Genomic DNA, 20,753 nt, shown 5'->3' on the forward strand with positions numbered 1-20,753 from the left:
TCATTAACATCCTCTTTATTAGCATTATTCTTTTTAATAAAAATAATAAGAAGAGCAATCTTAGGCTTGGTTGCAGGGGCTGAACAATTGGGTTTGAATTTCGACTTTCGTTCATTGAGCTTTTTGCTACTAGTAGATGACATTTTATAGGTAAATGTATCAGATTAAGATCTTTTGGAATTATTTAACGAAGTTCCAAATATGCACTCAGTGCATAACATCCCCATCCTCGACATGTTCCATCAATTCTTGAATATTTATGTATTTCATTTTCGCTCAGATCCTCTGAATTTTGTTTTTATTTATAGACAAATTCGACATAGGGCCGTACATATATCTATAGTTCTTGTGAAGTTCTTGTGTTCGTCTTCATCAATGTTGGAAGGTTAATCATCGGTACATGAATGTAATCTTAAGAGGGGTCTACACCGTTTTAGTGGTCAGTTCAAAAAGAGAAAATGAATATATAACGTCAGAAACCACTAATTTATATGAGGTTTTCATTATAATTCAATTAACTCAGTTCGTCATCTTAGACAATTTTTTTCAGTCGTCAAACGAAAAAAAAATAAAATACTTTTTTCTTTGAAGAACAAATATACATTAATGTTATTAACTTTCCGAGGTGGAATCAACTTTTCTATGATTTCCCACATGAAAAAATTTCTCGAAAAGTCTCTCCATTGGCTGCAATTCGTATCCTGGTGAAATTAAAAAAAAAGACGATCGTTAAGTGCTGCCATCTTTTCGACGAAAGTGGAAACTATTTTAATATTCGTAGCTTCTACTTATCATTCGAGTGTTCTCCACATTCAACCACATTCTGGTGGTTTTTCCCCCTTTACGCCTTAAGGCAAGCGTCCACAGTCCCGCATCGTACGCAACGCACGGATCGCATTAAAATAATCAAGCGATGCATCCCGGCAGTAGGATGCGTATCAGTGGACGCACTTATATGAGTTCCTATACAAAGCATTCTGAAATACTTTCGATACGATCCGTGCGTTGCGTACGATGCCGATGCGGAACTGTGGACGCTTACCTTTATACAGATGGCGAGAAAGTCCTGTGGTATGAAGTCCTCTTGAGCAATTATGTATTTCATTCATATGTTTACATAGTTTTACTCCACGATAAGATATATAACATCAACCTTCTTAATTTTAGCTCACTTGAAGAATTTTTTTGAACCCATGTTATAAACGGTCAAATGCTAAATGAAAAGGAAACAAGGAAAATATATAAATGAATATACAGCTTTACAGTTTTATTTAAAAGCAATTCTGAAGAATGTTTAGCGATGTATTCCTTTGAGAAAATACTTGAATTTATGGATGTATAGTTGTACTTTTTGTATGGAGACTTCGTCCCTTTTCTTGATTAAGAAATCGCTCACTTTTTCGCTACAAGTTACGAAAAGTAAAATATTTCTCAACTGATGATGAAACGATTCTTGCTTCCATAGCAACGGAATGGAAAATTAAATAATTGCCGTCACTAGACGATTTGAAAGGAATCTGCGAGTGACGCTTGGTAATTTTAATTTATAGCTACATCCTATTTGAAATTAGAAAAAATATTTTGGGAAACACTATTTTTCGTATTTCGCGTTTTTTTTTTGCGCAGAAATAGGCTCATTACGGAAAATGACGTTTTTCCCAACTGGTTGCACAATAGTTATTCGTGCAAAAGAACGCGAAATACGAAAAATAGTGTTTCCAACGTGTTTCACACAATATTTTTTCTAATTTTGAATAAGATGTTGGATGTTGCTATGCTATTCAAATTAAAAGTACCAAAAACGTCTCTAAAAGCTTCTCTCGGAGATCCCTTTAAAATCGTCTAGTGACGGAAATCATTCAATTTTTCACTCCGTTACTATGAAAGCAACTATCGTTTCATCATCAATTGCGAAATATTTTACTTTGCGTAACTGGTTGCGAAAGGTAAAACGTTTCAATACGTCAATGAGTTTTAAAAAGTGTCACTTTATATGCCAAAATTAGAAAAATAACTATGCCAGGCTATCAGTGAAAATTAATCATTAATATCCAGCCGTAAAAAATTTATTATCGAATATTTCACGTTATGTTTATCGGTAAAGTGGCGAATATAGAGTAGTGCGTAAACCAGTGAATTTTAAAAGTCTTTTAGAGTTCACTGGCTTAATAGCTGTCCTGAAACTTTTTGCATTGCGCAATGCAATAAGCAGAATTATCAATACAGAAATTGTGCAGTTACTGTACATCAAAAACTGCATTTTGAAAATGCAGAATTATCAATACAGAAACTGTGCAGTTACGGTACATCCAAAAATGCATTTTGATAATGCAGAATTATCAATACAGAAACTGTGCAGTTTCAGTACAGCAATCTCTGTGCTGCAATCTGGTAGCACTTGTAGTGCAGTATTTGTACAGTTGCTGTATATTGTGTTTGTTGGGATTGTATTGTATTACACTTAAAATGGAAAAAAAAAATAAAAAAAATTAACGGTGTGCATACAAATTAGTTTTTTCATTAAATTCTGGCAAAAGTTCTTCTTTGGTCAGGATTCGAACCCACGATCTTACGATTGCCGGTCAGCGGAACACTGTCGTACGCTTTCTTCAAATCTACAAATAATAGATGGAGTTCCTTATTCACAGCTGACAATTTCTCTAGTATTTGAGTCAGACTAAATAGATGATCTATCGTTGACCGTGCTTGTTCTTCAGCTTCCTGATCAGCAAACTCTTGTTCTATTCTAGACTCAAGTATTTTTCCATAAAGTCTGCTTATCGAGCTTGTAACTGCGATGCCTCTGTAGTTTTCACATGTTTCTTTACTGCTCTTTTTATGTATAGGAGTAAGATACGATTCTTTCCACTCTTCTGGGATCTTACCGGTGTTAATGCATGTTTGGAAAATCTTGGCTAGATGTTCAAATAATTTTTTCGCTCCGTACTTTATTAATTCACCTGGTATATTGCCTGGACCCGGAGCTTTTCTGTTTTTTAGGCGTTGGCATGCATCCGTTACTTCTTTAACCTGTATTCTGATGGGTGAGGCCGAAAACGACATTTCATTTTCATGCTGGTTGACTTCTCTGAATTGATCTCTCTCATCCTGCAACAGTTTGCTGAAATATGAATTCCAATTTTGTAATGTGTTGTTGTATCTTCCCATATACGTATTGGAAAAAACAATGGGGTATTTCTGAAGAGAAAATATTCGATTCGAATTTGAAGGCGATATTTTAATCGTTTTTGGGTTGTGATTGATAGAGCCATTCAAATTTCATGACAACGAATAATTGAATTTCTGAAAGAGATATCTCAGTCAATATTTATTTTTATATTTTATAGATACATTAAATTATATGGCTACCTTTTCTCCAAGGAAGATCATATTAGATTGATAAAATTATACCTAGAGGTACTTAAAATAAGGAAACAAGACCCAATATGCATCTCTAAATGGTGTAATACGTTGAATTTGCTGTTGAAGTAAGTTGCTTTCATGTGTGTTGAGTTTATATAAGGTCGTTACATAAATAAACTTTTTTTTTTCAGAAAAAAATACCTCTTATCAAGAGATGAGTTACAAATTGATTGGAAACCACTTCATGATCTTTTCTCTAAAATTCAAGATGATATCAAAAGTGGCATGTACAAACATCCAGCTTCTATGGAGAATGACATTTTGTCAGTTATCATTTCTTGTCGAACGTAAGTATTTCAATGGGCTGATGACTTTTTCGTATTGAAAAAGGGATATATTCGTATCGAAAATAAAAAATATCTAATTATGTTATATGGTTATTAATTGTTATCGCGGTCCACAGACATTTGAGCTTCTTTCACCTTATTTTTGATATCTCAATACTTCCTGAGGTCCTCTGAATTCAGCAAGATCTAACTAACCTTGTGCATGTGCAGAGGATATACCAAAATAGCCTAGGTTCTTTCTCGGCGGTTGGGGTAGGTACGCGGCGACATACTTTCATCAATTATTCAAATGACTTGCATCCAATTCCATAATCAAATTTAATATCCCTTCAAAGCTTACTTTAGTGTAATTTTTAGTACGGTTGACTGATGCTTTATTAAATTAAAGGGATTTTAAGTTTGATTATGAAACCGGCCGTTAGCAAGTGATTCCTCCAGGTATCTCATTTGACAGAAAAAACCGAATGGGTTGAAACTACAGCTTGTGCGGTAAAATTTTGAAAGTAATTTCGATAAACCTGCAAAAATATGGGCGTGAGTGTGCACCGCAGCATACAAATTTTAGAACGGGGAATTTCACCCTTCCGGCAAATGACAACGCGTCATGGTAAACCCCGCTAAAGAACGTGTGTCGGCTTATGGGAGATGACAGTTTTTTGTCATGGCGTTATTTGTTTGGGTATGATTATCACTCATCACGTCCCTACGCGCCATGATACTAGACCGGGCGCAGTAGAAAAAAAAAGTGGAAGGAAGCTGAATTTTTGTTATGCTGTTAGGACATGTTTGAGCAGTATTATAACAATTTTGCAACTTCGAAATCCTATGGGAAAATTTTTATGTAGCCAAAAACCTCAAAATTTTTTGACCTGTTTTTAGCTTTTAACAAGTGGCAAGTTGATATTTTTTCAAGAAAGATTTCTCTTAACTTTATTAAAGAATATGAAAATTTCTACAATTGAAACCAAATTGGAGCTCTGTAGTTGTAGTTTCGAATTAAAAAAAATAGCCAATTTTTGAAGTCAAATCTTTCCGGAACTACTATCCAGTTAGGTTTCAATTGAAGTTTCCATATACTTTCCTAATTTCTCTCTAATTTCCCAGGTGATTTCGAAGTTGCAAAATTGGTATGACACTACTTAAACATGTCTTAATAACATAACAAAAATTCAGCTCCCTGCAATTTTTTCGGACTCTCAAATAACTGGTGGCTGATGGACTATCCGCGCCGCTAAGCGTGTGTGTATGGCCGGGGACGGCTAATAGTTTATTTTGCAAATAGAGATCTCAATAGTCATCTTACAGTTTTAACAACCAAGTTATAGGGGACAAAAGGCAAAGTCTTGATTTATACAAAAGTTTTTTTTTTTTGGCAGATATACAGCTGTATTCGATTCTGATTAATTTTACTTTTAATTCCAGGTATTTTCCAGCTTCTGATACCCAAGATATGCTCAACAAATACAAGCCTCAAATGTGCCCTTTAGATGACTCGGAAATGCTCTTGAGCATTTCTGCCTTAGATGCCCTATTGCCAACTTGCGTGAAAGCTGAGGAAGCCTCAATTAGTTATGACTTATGGTTTCCAGAATTTATGACTTTATGGAATTCATGTAGAAATGATTGTGCTTGGGAAAATGTAATTAATATTATCTATTTGAAAGTTTTTATATGCTGCAAGTTTTTTTTTATTTCAGTCAATGATGTCCCTTATATCCAGACTTAGTGCCAATAACATTGGTTATATTGACTTTGAACCTTATTTTCCTTCGATGTATGCGAGATTTATACGTTCATTTCATCTTCCTGTCCATTTCAAAATGAGAACATCGAGCAAACAGTATAATCTGGGAATGCAATCCATTGCTATTTGGATAATAAGTACTCTGAATCATAAAACAGACACTTCTTTCTTGTACCTAGAAAAATTGATGCACATGATTCGGTCTTTCCTCTACAGTGCAAATTCAGGAAGGTAATCTATTTTAGTTTAATATATGTATTCTCATGTTTTCGATAATACTTACGGCCTTTAATTTTAAAACTTCCTTTAACCCTAATTATGGCCGGTTTCATAATCAAACCTAAAAGCCCTTTAATTTTAAAGCTTTCTCTAAGGTCCAGTTTCATAATCAAATTTAAAGTCTCTCTAAGCTTAAAGCTTAATTTACTGTCATTTTTAGTAGGGTTAAAGGAAGCTTTAAAATTAAACAGACTTTAGGTTTGACTATGAAACTGGACGTAAGAAGATCAACCAAATTTTTATCTCATAATCCATGAATGCATAAAGCATTTTCCTTCCAGTTAGAATCTGTTACTTCTTCGAACAGTTAGAACGAACTATAGTAGCTATACGAGTTTCATGAAATGAATTATTTCTAGAGTGCAGAATATGTTGTTTCATGCGACAGTTTTTTATTAGCTTGCTTTTCAAAATCTACTCCGAACTATTTGTAAATCTAGTAAATTGAATGAAAAGCATTCAAAAAGCTATTTTACTAAGCTTTCAAAAAGTGATGGATCAAGTTCAGCCAGTCACTTTCATCAATGTCAATAGTCAATATCTGTTAAGAGCTACTCAGCCCATGTGAAATTATCAGTTTAAAGAATGGTATAACATAATTGCAACGCTTAAAAGTAAATTATTTGATTAATAAAAGAAGAGAAGAAAACACACAATTTTTAAAATATTTGTTGACACGCGTGTTTCGGGTGTTATCCCATTTTCAAAAGTGAATACATAAATTATTTCGTATTATTATTTCATCCGCCTTATTCCGTTTGATTGCCTTCTTTTTTCATGGGGTGGCCTGCAAAGTTTGCAAAAAAAAGGAACGATTGGTGGTTTGCTTCTGAGACTATGTAGACAAAACTTCTTGTTTGAAGTCACGAATAATTTGATGATTTTTTCTTTCATTCATTGATGTATGTCTATAAATCTTTTCAAATCTGCGAATGCAGAAATCAATATAGAAGTAGTCTGCTTCATGCATATAATGATTGATCATCAATAAATTCATTCTTGCTAGTTTTCTAGACGAACCCATATAAAAAAATTCAATTCATTCAAATCTCTTTTGCTCTAGATGGACCTCGAGACTGAAGGAATTGCTCAGTAAGCTATCAGTACAGTTTGCTCATAGAATATACATAGAACGCTACCGTCCAAAATGTTGGGGTAAGGAGGTGCCAGAAGATTTTAAATTGAGTGACGCAGATATTGACAGGTTTGTCAACATATTGAAGCCTTGCTTGGATACAGCTATGTTTTCGAGACGCGTTTCCAACGATGTTAATTTCGCTCTTCTATATTTATCTGCTTTGAGACCTAATCTCGTGATTCCCATGATTTTGGAAAAGTTATATGCTGCCCTAGACAGTTTGACAGAGCCCCACCGCCTTTTAACCACAATGAGTGCAGCTATATCTGTTTCGAGGTAAGTAGGAAAGCAATTATTTTATTTCTTTTATCATTTCGGTGAAGATAATTATGCAGAACGTCCTCAATTTTATACCTTAGTTTGTTAGATCTTTACATCCGATTTATTATTCCTTGTTCCTTGTCTTTCCCCATATCATTGTTAATATTTTTTTTTCTATCCAAAAAATTCAAATACTTTCCGCATACTTGAGCAATTTGAACAATTTTAAACATAGTGGTACCTTTTTGACGTGGAAGAAGATGATGGAAAGTTTGTTGGTTGATTTATTGGACTTATTTGTTCCATTTATTATAAGATTATAGAAATACAGTACAACTTTAATGGTTCAGACAGTAGCTAGACCGGACACTCCAGTAATCCAGATATTGCTATAGTCCATTCAAGAATGATTGACATCTCGAGTGGCTATGGAAAATCAAATTTAAGTTGGTAATAGTCCCAGAGTTAAGATTTTGTGTTTCGGAATTCAGGTTGGTATTGTGATTGAACATTGATTTATAGACCTATTATATGTGAATCTATGCACTGACCAACAATAAGTTGAATTTTGTAATGCTGTTTATGTTCTCAATTTAATCGCCCAGATTGAATACATGATTGTTTCAATTTTGAAAGCGGATTAATATGCTCTGAATTGGATTATTTCTTCATTTCAAATATTTTTCTAGGTTATATTTATATATTCAAGTTCTGTGATTGAAACTACAGACAGTATTGAAAATCTTTTGTGATCAGATATTAAGCTGCGTCTGGACTTTCAATGCCCACTGGGATGTCAATCATTTTTGAATGGACTATATGAGTCTGGCATTTCGAAATTTTTCCGCGAAAATTTTCTTGTATGAAAAAAGTCGCATGACGGTTGGAAAACGGCACGGTGCCTCGGCGAAATCTTCCTTTCTGTTTAAACTATAGTTTTCTGTCTAAACTATTGTTTAGACTTTTCAGCGAGTGGAAGTTTAGACGCCAAATGCAGAAAGGAAGATTCCGCGCAAATAGAAACGAAGGTTAGTGAGCGCAGTAAAAAGCTGCGTCACCTCAGCAACCTGCGTTTCTATTTGCGCCTGGCCTTAAAGTACCTTGTTGCAGGAAAAAGTACACGTCACAATTATTTTTTGCTTTGATTTATAAGCTTTATTCTTGATCATTTTCGAGTGCTTTCATTCTATAATAAATTTAAATCGTTTCAATAATAGAGACACCTCGATAGTCCGGACAAGTCCCAGAACGTTATATGTCAGGAAGTTATACTGTAGATCATACTAGAAATTTTCCACCATGAATTATTTCACTTTTATGCTGATGCATGTACCTCAATGTTTAAATTCTTCAAATTCAACAACTGCTGTTTTTGTAATTGAATCCGAACAAAAAACAAATCCTGAATCAATTCGGCAGTTTTCCTGAAACTCAAAATTCGTAAATTGTTTATGGAAACATTGAAACCATTTTCCATTAGTTATGCACAGCGTAAAAGATGCGACTCAAAATTCATAATAGATCCTATGACATCAATCTAAACATTCAATTATGTGAAATTTTTTGTAGAATGCCTTTACTAGGGTCTAGTAATTTTAATTTTTATAAACTCTACAACACTGAAACTGATCAAGAAGATATGTTACTGTTATATCTTCTTGAAGTCAAGAAGGTATAGAAAAAGCAAGCGCAATAGGAGATCGGAAATACTCGGGCACTCGGGTATAGTCTCCATCTACGTCACACTAGCGCACACAATGACCTTGAGCGCGCATTGGGTAGTGCCGTGCAATACATTGAAATAATTTCATTCCTCTCCACTACTTCTTCTAACTTGTGAAAGTTATCATCATTATGCATATGCATATGCATCATTTCCAGTGACTTATTCATTAGATAATGGTTATTTTTCTAACAAGTGCGGAAAGTGGTATTTGCACGCACGAAACTGCCGTATAAGCAGCTTCGCATAGTTCGGGCAAGCAGTTGAGTATTTCTATGGTGGCCAATCTTGGGATCTTGATTACAATGTCAAACATATCAGCGATCTGTTTTGATCATCGAAAATATTTTGAAAGAGAAACTTTTCTACTGAAAACAATGAAATGATAACCTGTGACTGGGCCAAGGCACTCAGCAAACCAAACGCACTTGAACTGGAATCTTTATCTGTCCACCGAGATAGTTCCTGAAGTGCTGCATGAACGAGTTTCAACAATTCTACCATGATCATAACTGAATCATGACTTGGAATCCACCTGGTTGGGCTGGGCACATCTGTTTAAATTTGTCTCCGCGAGAATCTGGCAGTAACGAATATGCACTTGACGTTGTAGAACTTATTGTCTTTTAGGGATATTGAGAAAGTATACACTCTTTCAATTGTCTCCATTTCGTGATAGATGATATTTCAGAAGCACAAGAAATTTCCAGATTGAGATTATGTGCTGAACAGTGTACATCGATATTGCATGATATCAGTGCATTTATGATTGCATGGGCAATATTTTCTCCACAAGTTGACGGAATGGACACGGATACAAGAAAATTTTCACCTATAGTGAATTGATTCTGGTTCCAAAATCTTTGACATAGCGAACAAAGATTGAACACTGTTCAATGGTCGACATTTCTGTTGTTTCATCAGCTTATACAGTGCGCATCAAAATAATGGAACAAATTCATTTTCTTAGAAGAAAAATATTTGGCAACAAAATCCTGAAACAGATCAATTTTTGTTTCACTTTTACCAAATTTTTATGCATTTTTGAAGGATTTTTGTTACACCCTGTCTGTGCCATCCCCATCAACCCTCTAAATTTTTTGAATAGGGAGAGTGGGTCATGTGGTACTTTTTTGGCAAGGTCTTTGTATCTTCTTTACAGATGTGCAGAAATTTTCAAGAAAATTTTTTTTTTAAATTAGTTAGTTCAAAGAGGTTTTCAGTATGTGCACTTTGTCATGGCTCATTTACTTTGAGACGATGGTATCTGATAAAATTTTTCCCCGCATGAAAGTCGACCATTACAGTTTTGTTTATGCACAACTTTCAATCCCTTTCAACCCCCTCACGTGAAAAATTAGAATGTGTGAAACACTGCGCTTCTGTTATGATCTTAAGTAGTAGATGAAACATTTTATCGAAAAGTTAAAACTTCAGTAGAATACAAATAACATACCTACTTAAGATCATGACTGAAGCGCAGTATTCACACATTGTAATTTTTCACGTGAGGGGGTTGAAAGTTGTGCATGAACAAAACTGCTATGGTCGACTTTCATTCGGTGACAAATTTCATCAGGTACCATCGTCTCAAAGTAAATGAGCCATGACAAAGTGCACTTACTGAAAACCTCTTTGAAGTAACTAATTTAAAAAAAAAATTCTTGAAAATTTCTGCACGCCTGTAAAGAAGATACAAAGACCTTGCCAGAAAGTACCATATGACCCACTTTCCTTCTTCAAAAAATTTAGAGAGTTGATGGGGATGGCACAGGGTGCAACAAAAATTCTTTAAAAATGCATAAAAATTCGGTAAAAGTTAAACAAAAATTTACCTGTTTCAGGATTTTGTTGCCAAATATTTTTCTTCTAAGAAAATGAATTTGTTCCATAATTTTGACGCGCACTGTATAGAGAAACATTTAGATATTAGAAGAATTTACTTCCATAGCTGATACTAGAAGAACAACAGGTTATCCAAAAATGTAGGCAATATAAATATCTTGGAATACGGATAACAGATGACGGAAGCATGGATGAAGAAATAAAACACCGTAATAACTTGGGCAGAAGAGCAATCAGACAATTGAACGCTATACTGTGGGATAAAACCATTTCCAGAGAGAACAAGCACAGAGTGTATGAATCCATTATTAAAAGCATAATAACTTATGGAAGTGAAGTATGGCAGCTGAAGCAGAGATCCTTAAGGTCGCTCGAGGCTACGGAAATGGATTATTGGAGGAGAGCGGCTGGAAAATCACGGTTGGACAGAGTGAGGAATGAGAGTATCCTGGATATCATGAAGGTAGATCATAGGGTGACGGACGACATCAAGGAGAAACAACTGAGGTGGTACGGGAACGTGCAGAGAATGGGCGACGAGAGACTTCCGAAACAGGTGCTGCATTGGATGCCCCATGGAAGGAGAAGAAGAGGGAGACCTAGATTGAGCTGGAGAGAGGGAATAACAGGCGAGAAGAGAGCGAGAGGAATGGAAGAGAACTTATGGGAGGACCGAGAGAGATGGAGGCTGGAAATCAGAAGACGTCGAAGAACGTTGTGAACTGATGTATATATACAGGGTGTGGCGTAATGAATGGATAATATGGAACCTGTAGGTAGAGGACTCTATGGCGGTCCAGAAAAATATATTTTACGTTTTGTAAAAGTGCCTTGGTTTTCGAGATATTCGAGATTTTCGAAAATTCAAGAAAATCACACCCTTCGCCACTCTTTTTACAGGCAAGACTCCAAATGAAGGAATTTTTTCAAACTGTTTTTTGGATAGTATTCCTGGATAGATGCGCTATCGAATGTAAATTATTATTTTTCAAGCGCATGAATAGTTTTTCATAAATAAAAGAGTTAACTCAAATTTTCCGTTTTGCTTATTTTTTTTCCTAAGTTCAACCCAGCGTGGTGTGAAAAATAATATGGTTACCTGAGAGCCAAAGCAAGAGAAAACATGCCTGTTTCACTGAGATTCTGAAATGGTATAACTCACTCTATTTTCAGCATTAAATACAAAATAAATTTCTATTACAATGAGTCAAGGTAGAGTTTGACGTAAGCCTTTTTCTGTAATTTTTAGCAACTGAAATGAGACTTGCAAGCAGAATAAAGCAAATATTCATAAGAAGTTGTAGAGCATCTAGTACAGCTCCTGATGCACACTTTGAACACTTGTTGTAAAACTCGATTCAATTAAACAATATTTTAAAATTGGTTTTTTTCCCTCGTATTCTTTCATTATTAACCCCTATAGTTATAAAGTTAATAGTTGTTAAGCGAATTTCAAGTAACAAAGTGAATTTTAGCACTTTTGTAATTAAGAAAAAAGCTGAAAATTAGTCAATTTTCATTACATTGAATCATGACCCAAGTAACAAAAATGCTGAAATTTAATGCATAACTTGAAATTAACTTGAAAATATTGATTTCACAACGTTGGGGTTCAATAATAAAAGAAAACGAGAGAAAAATAACAATTTTGAAATATCCTTTCATTGAATAAAGTTTCACAAATCACAAATGATGCTTAAATTGGCCACAATGAGTTCTGATACATACTCTATAGTCTACACTTTCTAATGAATCATAGCTTTATTGCATAGATATCAACAATTTTAAAATGAGTATCGTTTCATTGAATTAAATATCACAAAAGAATCTCTAAGAGGCCATTATGAGCTTCAGTAAATGCTCTATACCTTCTTATAGACGATTGCTTCATTCTGCTTGCATTTCTCATTTTAGATGCTAAAAATTTTAGAAACACTGTCACATTAAACTGGGCCTCAACTGATTGCAATAGGAATTTTCTTTGTATTAAATGCTGAGAATACAGAGAGTTATACCATTTCGGAATCTCAATGAAACTGGCATGTTTTTTCTTGCATTGGCTCTTAGGTAACCATATTATTTTTTACACCGCGCTAGGTTGAACTTATGAAAAAAAATTAGCAAAACGGAAAAGTCGAGTAAGATCTTTTTTTCATGAAGAACTATTCATGCGCCTCAAAAATAATGAATTACATTCGATAGATCATCTATCCAGGAATACTATCCAAAAAACAGTTTGAAAAAATTCCTTCATTTGGAGTCTTGCCTGCGAAACGAGTGGCGAAGGGTGTAATTCTCTTGAATTTTCGAAAATCTCGAATATCTCGAAAACCAAGGCACTTTTACTAAACGTAATATATATTTTTCTGAACCGCCATAGAGTCCTCTACCCCCAGGCTCAATATTATCCATTCATTACGCCACACCCTGTATATACTTCCATAGCAATTTGTGGTTTTCTTATAGTGCCACATGCCTCAATTATTTGGTTCTATATGTTTCAGCTGATGTAAGTTGCATTTTGAGGACATATTTCGAAGTGTTTTTTCAAATCCTCATCACCAGATTCAATCCTAGTGTCTAAGAAAGACACAAAATTCCCTTCATTTTCATGTGGTTCTTCGTGAATGATGAAAATGATCTCGATGATCCCTTAGAGATAGTCCCTCTCTGCCACACAATATAACAGTCCCTATAATAATCGGAACCAATTTTTCCTGGTTTTCTTGAACCTGGCGCGCCCTTGCGCTATCAAATTGCTTAACGATTAACTGTATACTTGCAGTGCGATGGTATTGGGTTTTTGGAAATTCTTCAAAGTTTTTTTTTCACACCGACAAAGATCAGTTACAAGATTTCCAGTGATTTGAGCTGTCCAACGTCTTTTTAGGCGAAAACGAAACAGAATTCGCAGTAAGCATCATCTTCTGATTTCGAATATATGAGCCACTTTTAGTTTTTGAGCCAAGCATATTGGAATATCCTATTTTTATTTCCGGAAAATGTACTTGGGAACTCGAATTTTTTTTGTGGTGCCGGGAACTTCTGCTGAATTTAGATTTTGTCAATATCATTCAGCTATTCGTTTCTGAAGTAAGAAATATCAGATTAGTCTGCATCTGCAACCGAACAAGTAGCAACATCCACCCTAGAAGTTGACGCCGCACAGACCCCATGCGCCAATGAATATGTGACATTCGTATCTTTTTCTCTTCATTGCAATGTGCCAAGTGTGGCAGAAATCACCAAGTTTCCTGGTGGAAATTTCTACTATTCCTGGATTATTGAACAATATCCTATATCTCCTTTTCATTTCTCACTGTACCCTTTCCTCCCAGAAAAAGAAACGTTGGAAATAACAAACTTAGTTATAAAATTTGCAGGGTTTCTACATTGCACCTGTACTATAACTTGTTTTTTATTCCAGGTGTTTGGCTGAAGGGGCTAAAAATAACTACCCTGAAGGACCAACACATATCATCCCATTATTGATTGCAATACTGCCCGGAATAGATCCCAACGATTTCAACAAATGCGTAGTCACATTCCAGTTCATAGCTCAGTTTACTTCAATGATCCCAATAATCGATTCGTCAGAAGCTGCAAACCATTATGAAGATATGACCGAAGAAGAACACATAATGTGTGAAGCATCTGCTGGATTTGAAGATTTCATAGTTCAGTTCATTGATAAAATCTGTGTTTGGATAGAATCTTGCTCATTGGAGTTTGTTAGACCAGAACAACAATCTGGAGAACAGACTGCGAAAGGTTTAATAGAAGTGATGGCTGAGAAGGCAATGCAATCTACAATTTGCACTGTTCTTGGACAGTGTTCTCCGAAAATTTTCATGGTATGTAAAAGAAGATTCTTCAAATTTCACAGTAAATATAATAATATATCTAAATTAATTGGATCCAGTATCTACTGGGTGTTGCAAATTTCTTGTTTTTTACTGTAGTGGCTAGCTAGACAAATATGTTGAAAGAACTGCCGAACTTCATATCTGAAAACCGTTCACTGATACATTCACTTGTTTTGGATATATAAAAAAATGTAGGTAGAGATTTTCAAAAGTTGACAGGTTCTTGCTAATTCATACACGTGAATGTGAAATATTTTTAAACGATTATGGATGAGTGAAATTGTATTAGTTTCGACAAAGAGAGTAGAACTTTAATTTCTTCAACGTGCCGTTTAATTTTCTGTGTGGACAATCAGGAAGGGCAGCTTAGATTAGAAGTCTAGTGGTATTAAATCTGCGGATTTAAGGGGCCAATACATTTCTGGAAAAATTTGGACAAAAAAATAGGGCTAAATTAGATTAATAATTTTTGCAACACAATGGCGTTCCGCCACACTATGCAGCTCTAGTACTTCTGTTACTGCCTTCAAAAGTTTCGGTGAACATGCTTGGACGACGTACTGTGAAGATGCAGGACTTTTTATTAATCAGTTCTATCCTTGGGTATTAAACCATTTCAATACTAAAGGTTCCTATTTGCTTATCACGATTCCTTTATTTTGCAGGCCGCTCTGAAGAAAGTATTCAATTTCATCTCCAATAACATTTTAGAAGTAGATGTTGGTGGAAAACTGGCAGCCCTCCTGTGTGGTTGTTTTACAAGGGTCAATGCGAAAGAAACTCTGAAATTATTCGTTCCATATTTATGCAATAAAATCAACGCTCTTCTAAATGAAAACGCCAACGCTCAGAAAGAAGAACACCTGGATGGTGAAATTTTATTCAACTTGGTGGTTCTCTCAGAGGTAAGGTGCTTTATTCCTATTATACATTGATCTTCTTTGTGTTCTGTGTATTGTACAATAAATTAGGATTTTCAAGTAATGAACTACATCAACTAGAGTAGATAAAGCAATGAAGTAATGAACTACATCAACTAGAGTAGACAAAGCAAAGTTATTCTACCTCTTACTTGGTAACTCACCATAATTGACTTATTTCAGAATATCCTAACTGAAAAGTAGTAGAAACTATAAACTAGATACATTGCTTCTTACATTAATTCAATTCTTGACTCCACCCAGATAATAAAAGGTTATTCTTTAGGAGGTACCCTTTTCAAAAATCGAAATCAAATGGAAATATCAGTTTTATCTAAGCTCTGTTATGATTCAAAAGATCTGATTACTACATATAGGGTAGCACATCAAATGCTCTACGGATTGCATCTTTTTCTTGAATCTTAATCGCCTGCATGGATACCAATATAAATTTAAAAAAAAAACAATACTTCAAGACAACAATTTCTACCTAATCTTGTGTTTGGCCTATCAAACAGACCATCAGTTGATGTTGGTACCCTGTCAGTGAATGCTTTCAAAGCAAGATGTGACTCATTGCGTGTAAGCAGTGACAGTGACTGTTATTTTCGGGGGTATTTTGCAGATATTTTGGTTGGTATGGTACTATACTTCATTCAAATTTATTTTAGCAGTCGGTTGGCCATGAAATAATTTTCTCAAGTTTTTGTAACTAGAACGAAGTTAGGTTGGCACTCATGAAATGTCGTTAATGTCATAACGCCGTTGCCACAACTAATATCAATTTTTATTACGAAAATTCTAAAATGCCGAAAGTGATTGAAAAAAAGAGACAGGGTTTCAGGAAGTGCTATTTAGAATTCTGGTCCGCTCATTCAAATAGTTATACCCTGATATTCTAAAAACCACAATACGTCAGACGTTAGCGAACATATTCAATGTAAGAGAATTTATATAATGTTTCATCTGAATCTAAATGACTTATATTTCAGCTGAATATTTCCACAATCAGAAAGATTGCGAATGAAGAGTATGACAAAGAATTTCCTTCTATTGGGAGACCCAAAAAAGTGTTGGCATTTGGGAATTTTATGTTTGAGTGAATTAATGCGAAAAGTTTACTACAGGATTTTCGATAAATGTCATCGGAGAATAAGTTCCGTAAAATGGATTTTTCTGTTTTTCATTTGACTTGTCCTATACAATGTAAATGTCTGAAGGTACTAATAAATACCTAATTATTATAATTACATCAATGTATTAAGATGAATAGCCACAAATACGCGCAAGTTGCCCTGTTACTGTTTATTCATGTGAAATTTTTGTTCAACGGTGAAGTTGCATCTTAACTTGAAACTTCCTACAACTCCTTTTACTTATATTGATGCAAGATGATTTTTGTCGAAAAATTTAACATTCTTGTAATTATCTGTTAATTCCTTCGGGAGATACCCATTGCCAACCACTGCATCATATGCATTTCATCTTCGAGTTAATATTTTTGAAATCTACAAATGATGTAAGCCAAAGAAGATAACGAACATTAACTCTCCTCAAGCTAGTGCATATTATGATATTATACTGATCTCTTGTATTTTCCATGCAAATAATTGGATTTGGTATGCCTTCAATTAGTTTGTATAAACTTCAATTATTTTTTGTCACATATTTTCCGAAGAGATTCGACATTGTGATAAAATACGTAATAACAGAAACTTTTACGTAGAACAGGCAACATAGCGTTGATTTAAAACCCAAAAATGTTTTGACAAGCTTCATAACCCCACATTTTCGTACTATACAGAGTGAAATGTGTCAAATTTCCATGGCCAACCGACTGCTAAAATAAAGTTGAATGAAGTATATTTATTTGTTGATTTTCTTTTATTTACAGTGCTCTTTTTTTATTGTGTATTTTCTGAGCTTTCATAGGTTTCATACCTTAGTTCTTACTTTATTTGTAATAATAAAAATAAAAAACCATTCTTGAAATTTACTTTTTGAAAAACTGTGGTTAACCTGATCCATTCTCAGACTCCAGTTTTCTATGAGACGTTGAAGCATTTCGTGTGGTATATCTCTTATTACTCTATAGTAATGTTGAATTTCAATGCATCTGTGGAACAAGCGTAATTTGACATTACATCCCTACTAGCAAAACTGTATGTGGTTAAGCCTGCTAACAGAGATGCATTGGGGCGCTGCATTATATCCCTAATTCGAGAAATACCACTTAAAATACTTCCACTACATGGAAAACTGGAGTGTCAGAATCGATCATGTTAACTACAGTTGCGGCCAACATTAAAAAGAATCATTTTCAAAAGTAAATGCCAAGAATGGTTCTTTTGAATCATAACGGACATCAAACAATAAAATTGATTTTTCCATTTTTCCATTAAAGTAACCCCTAATGAATCACTCTTCATATCGCTTTATCATACATTCAAAGAAGGACTTGTGAAAGATATTTCAATAAGAGTGCAAGGAGAGTAGGTGTTTCAGTTTTAAATTTCTGTGCATATCACTTTGTATTAGCTAGTATTGAGGTAGAGTAGACTACTGCTCTGAATTCGCGGTGTTACCATACGCTTTCTAAATCGCGTCAGCTGGGGAGTAGTTTTCATCAAACCTGAAAGATATCTTATCTACGAAGTGGTATAGTAGGAGCTAAATATTACGTTTACGTGTAGAATATTCAAAATTTCATAGCTAGTAGGTTATGGATGAAATATTCGTCAAGTATGACGATGAATATTTTTGAACGATCCAATAAGTCCAATAAGTGGATGCAATTAGGCCTAAGACTCCCTGTGGAAATCTTACTGTCGTGAATTGAGGGTAGTGACATTGGTGGCTCTTTCATCTAACAAAGGCCTAGTTCTGCAAAGCATTCGTTGCAGTTTGTAATGTTTCATCGCGGATCCTTTTATAATTTTCAAGAATCTCCTATTATTTTACTTGCTCCAACCGCAATTGATTAGATTTAACCGATGAGAAAAATACAGATTAATTGTGTTTTTATGTCAGGATCAATGAATAGTTTGACATGACTGTTCTCTTTAGTACCACTTGCTTCCAGGTTTTGTATTTTAGTCTAGTTCGTCGACTTCTAAGTTTATACATCCGTATCCTGGAACCCTTGCTTGATTGAATTTACTGTGCATGGCATGAAAATATACTCGGTGACGTTTCTATTCAATTAAGATACCCATATCCGGTGTAGAACAGGATAGGAATATAAAGAGATTTTTAGTCATCATCCGGTACGCTAACCGTTTTCTTCGCCTCTCTCCCTGATGCGCCGCTCGAATTTCAAGGGCTTCATGCTCTGAATCCTGTGAAACGCAAATATTATCATATTTTTTGAAAAATTCTCCAGAAACGTTTGACTACTGAAAAATATAGTTCTGAATATTAGAAGGTTCCGGGATTTTTAGCCGTGGTCTTTTAGGTATTTCACCTACGTTTCGTCTGGTACACATCTTCAGAGGATTCTCCGAACTTATGTCGTCTGGAGAAGCTGTGAACACCCTCATAGGTGCATGTAGGAATGGACCAATGAACGCCTGCTTTGTTACCTTTCTACCTTAGGCTGGGGGTTAACTAAAGCTCTTCCAGACATGGAACAGGGTCAAGTGGTGTAGAAGTGCGTCAGTAAAAAAATGGTAAAAAAATGAGGGCCTCTTCAAATTGTCAGAAAAGCTGTTAATTCAAAAAATTAAAAATAATTTGTACATCCTGAGCCCTCTTATTACAAGTATCATTATTTCAATATTTGATAACCCTGAAGATAACATTTAACGACATCCCAGCGTTGAACATCAATAATATAGCTTCGAAACTTTCAATTCTCTGCCGCTAAATTGTCCTTTAGGACTTGAAAATACATATTTTTGTTTAAATTAGGGGAATAAACATATAATCTAAGAATGAAGTGAATATTTACCCATACATAAATGTCTCATTTTTACAACAACCTAGATATCATATTAATTTCAAAAGGGTCTCATATCTGTGCGGAGGGTGTCTCATTTTTAATAGGAAAATATGACCCACATATGTTCAGGTTAAATCTTTTGATTTAACTCAAATTCAATATAACTTCGTACCGTAAATTACTCAGGCAAGACCTTTTTGAACTTATCTTTAGCAACCTCTATCACAAAGTATTGTTTTTTTTGGCTCATTTTTACCCCACTTGACCCTACCTAAAGGACCACAGCTAAAAAGCCGGGAAACTTGATGCTCACATGTGGAAATCTTCATGAATACATCAATGAACTTCAATAAATAGGATCTCAACATTTGGTATTGCTATCAACGTTGGTTATTTTCTACATACATCTTTATATTAGTGGATCTTCCTTCCAATTTTATATGTATATAATATATAATCGTTCATTGACGAGCCCAAATATTGAATAAAATTTTAATATCTTCAACAGGTAGTCGACGGATTAAATGAGATTCTACCCTATTTAGATGAACTAATGAATGTTCTCAATAGAACTCTTCACATGTCTTCTCTTCGAGCATCCAAAATAGGTGTTAACATGCTTACAAATATAATAACAACTCTTACTTCTATAACTCCTTTAGAAAGAAGAAGTTCGAATAAGAGTTACTCGTTGCATGTAAAAGATTTTCTTTCTGTACGGTAGGTTCAATATAATATTCAGAAATTCTGTCTTACGTTGTGGTCCTTGTTTCCAGAGAATGGGCACACCCTTACGAAGCTAATGAACTGAAAGTTAACTGGTACGTTCCGGGAAAATTCGAACTTGAAAATGTCCAGTTGCTGATTAACACATATCTCATTCCGGAGTTGGACAAATTGAATGATTATTCTTGTGGAAAAATTACTTTGTCTCGACCTCAGCTTCGGAACTCGTTGAAAATCATCAATGCCATGATGTCCGCTCATTTGTATCTTCCGATGTGGGATGAACCCCTTGTACACCTGTAAGTCAATTATTTTTCTGAAAACAGAATTATATGATTTTCATTAACATGAGTTGTTAAAGAACGACACTTGTTTCGCTATCATAATAGCATCTTGAGGTGGGTAAAGGTAAACAGAAACTGAAAATTTCATCCGTTTATTGCGCTACATGAGTAGGCTTCTGAATGACAACTGATATAGTGAAAAGGAACTGAATAAATTTTAAAATTCAATTCAGGCCTACAATGTTTCCATTAAAAAGAAAACCACCCAGTCAGGCTATTTGCTATTTGAAAAAGTGGAGGTATTAACATTTTTTAAG

General features: G+C 34.7%; 1 protein-coding gene across 1 annotated transcript in view; it reads left to right on the forward strand.

Annotated features, from left to right (window-relative positions):
• The window catches only part of LOC123308748 (proteasome activator complex subunit 4-like), a 40,982-nt gene that overhangs the window by 1,249 nt on the left and 18,980 nt on the right, over window positions 1–20,753 (forward strand). Inside the window, exons 2-10 of the mRNA XM_044891541.1 lie at window positions 3,348–3,488; window positions 3,555–3,710; window positions 5,133–5,349; window positions 5,408–5,685; window positions 6,797–7,147; window positions 14,128–14,554; window positions 15,232–15,471; window positions 19,935–20,146; window positions 20,203–20,451. Coding sequence (XP_044747476.1) covers window positions 3,348–3,488; window positions 3,555–3,710; window positions 5,133–5,349; window positions 5,408–5,685; window positions 6,797–7,147; window positions 14,128–14,554; window positions 15,232–15,471; window positions 19,935–20,146; window positions 20,203–20,451 — 2,271 coding nt within the window. The remainder of the gene's footprint in view (window positions 1–3,347; window positions 3,489–3,554; window positions 3,711–5,132; window positions 5,350–5,407; window positions 5,686–6,796; window positions 7,148–14,127; window positions 14,555–15,231; window positions 15,472–19,934; window positions 20,147–20,202; window positions 20,452–20,753) is intronic.

This window comes from Coccinella septempunctata, chromosome 2, assembly GCF_907165205.1.
Source record: "Coccinella septempunctata chromosome 2, icCocSept1.1, whole genome shotgun sequence".
NCBI lineage: Eukaryota > Metazoa > Arthropoda > Insecta > Coleoptera > Coccinellidae > Coccinella > Coccinella septempunctata.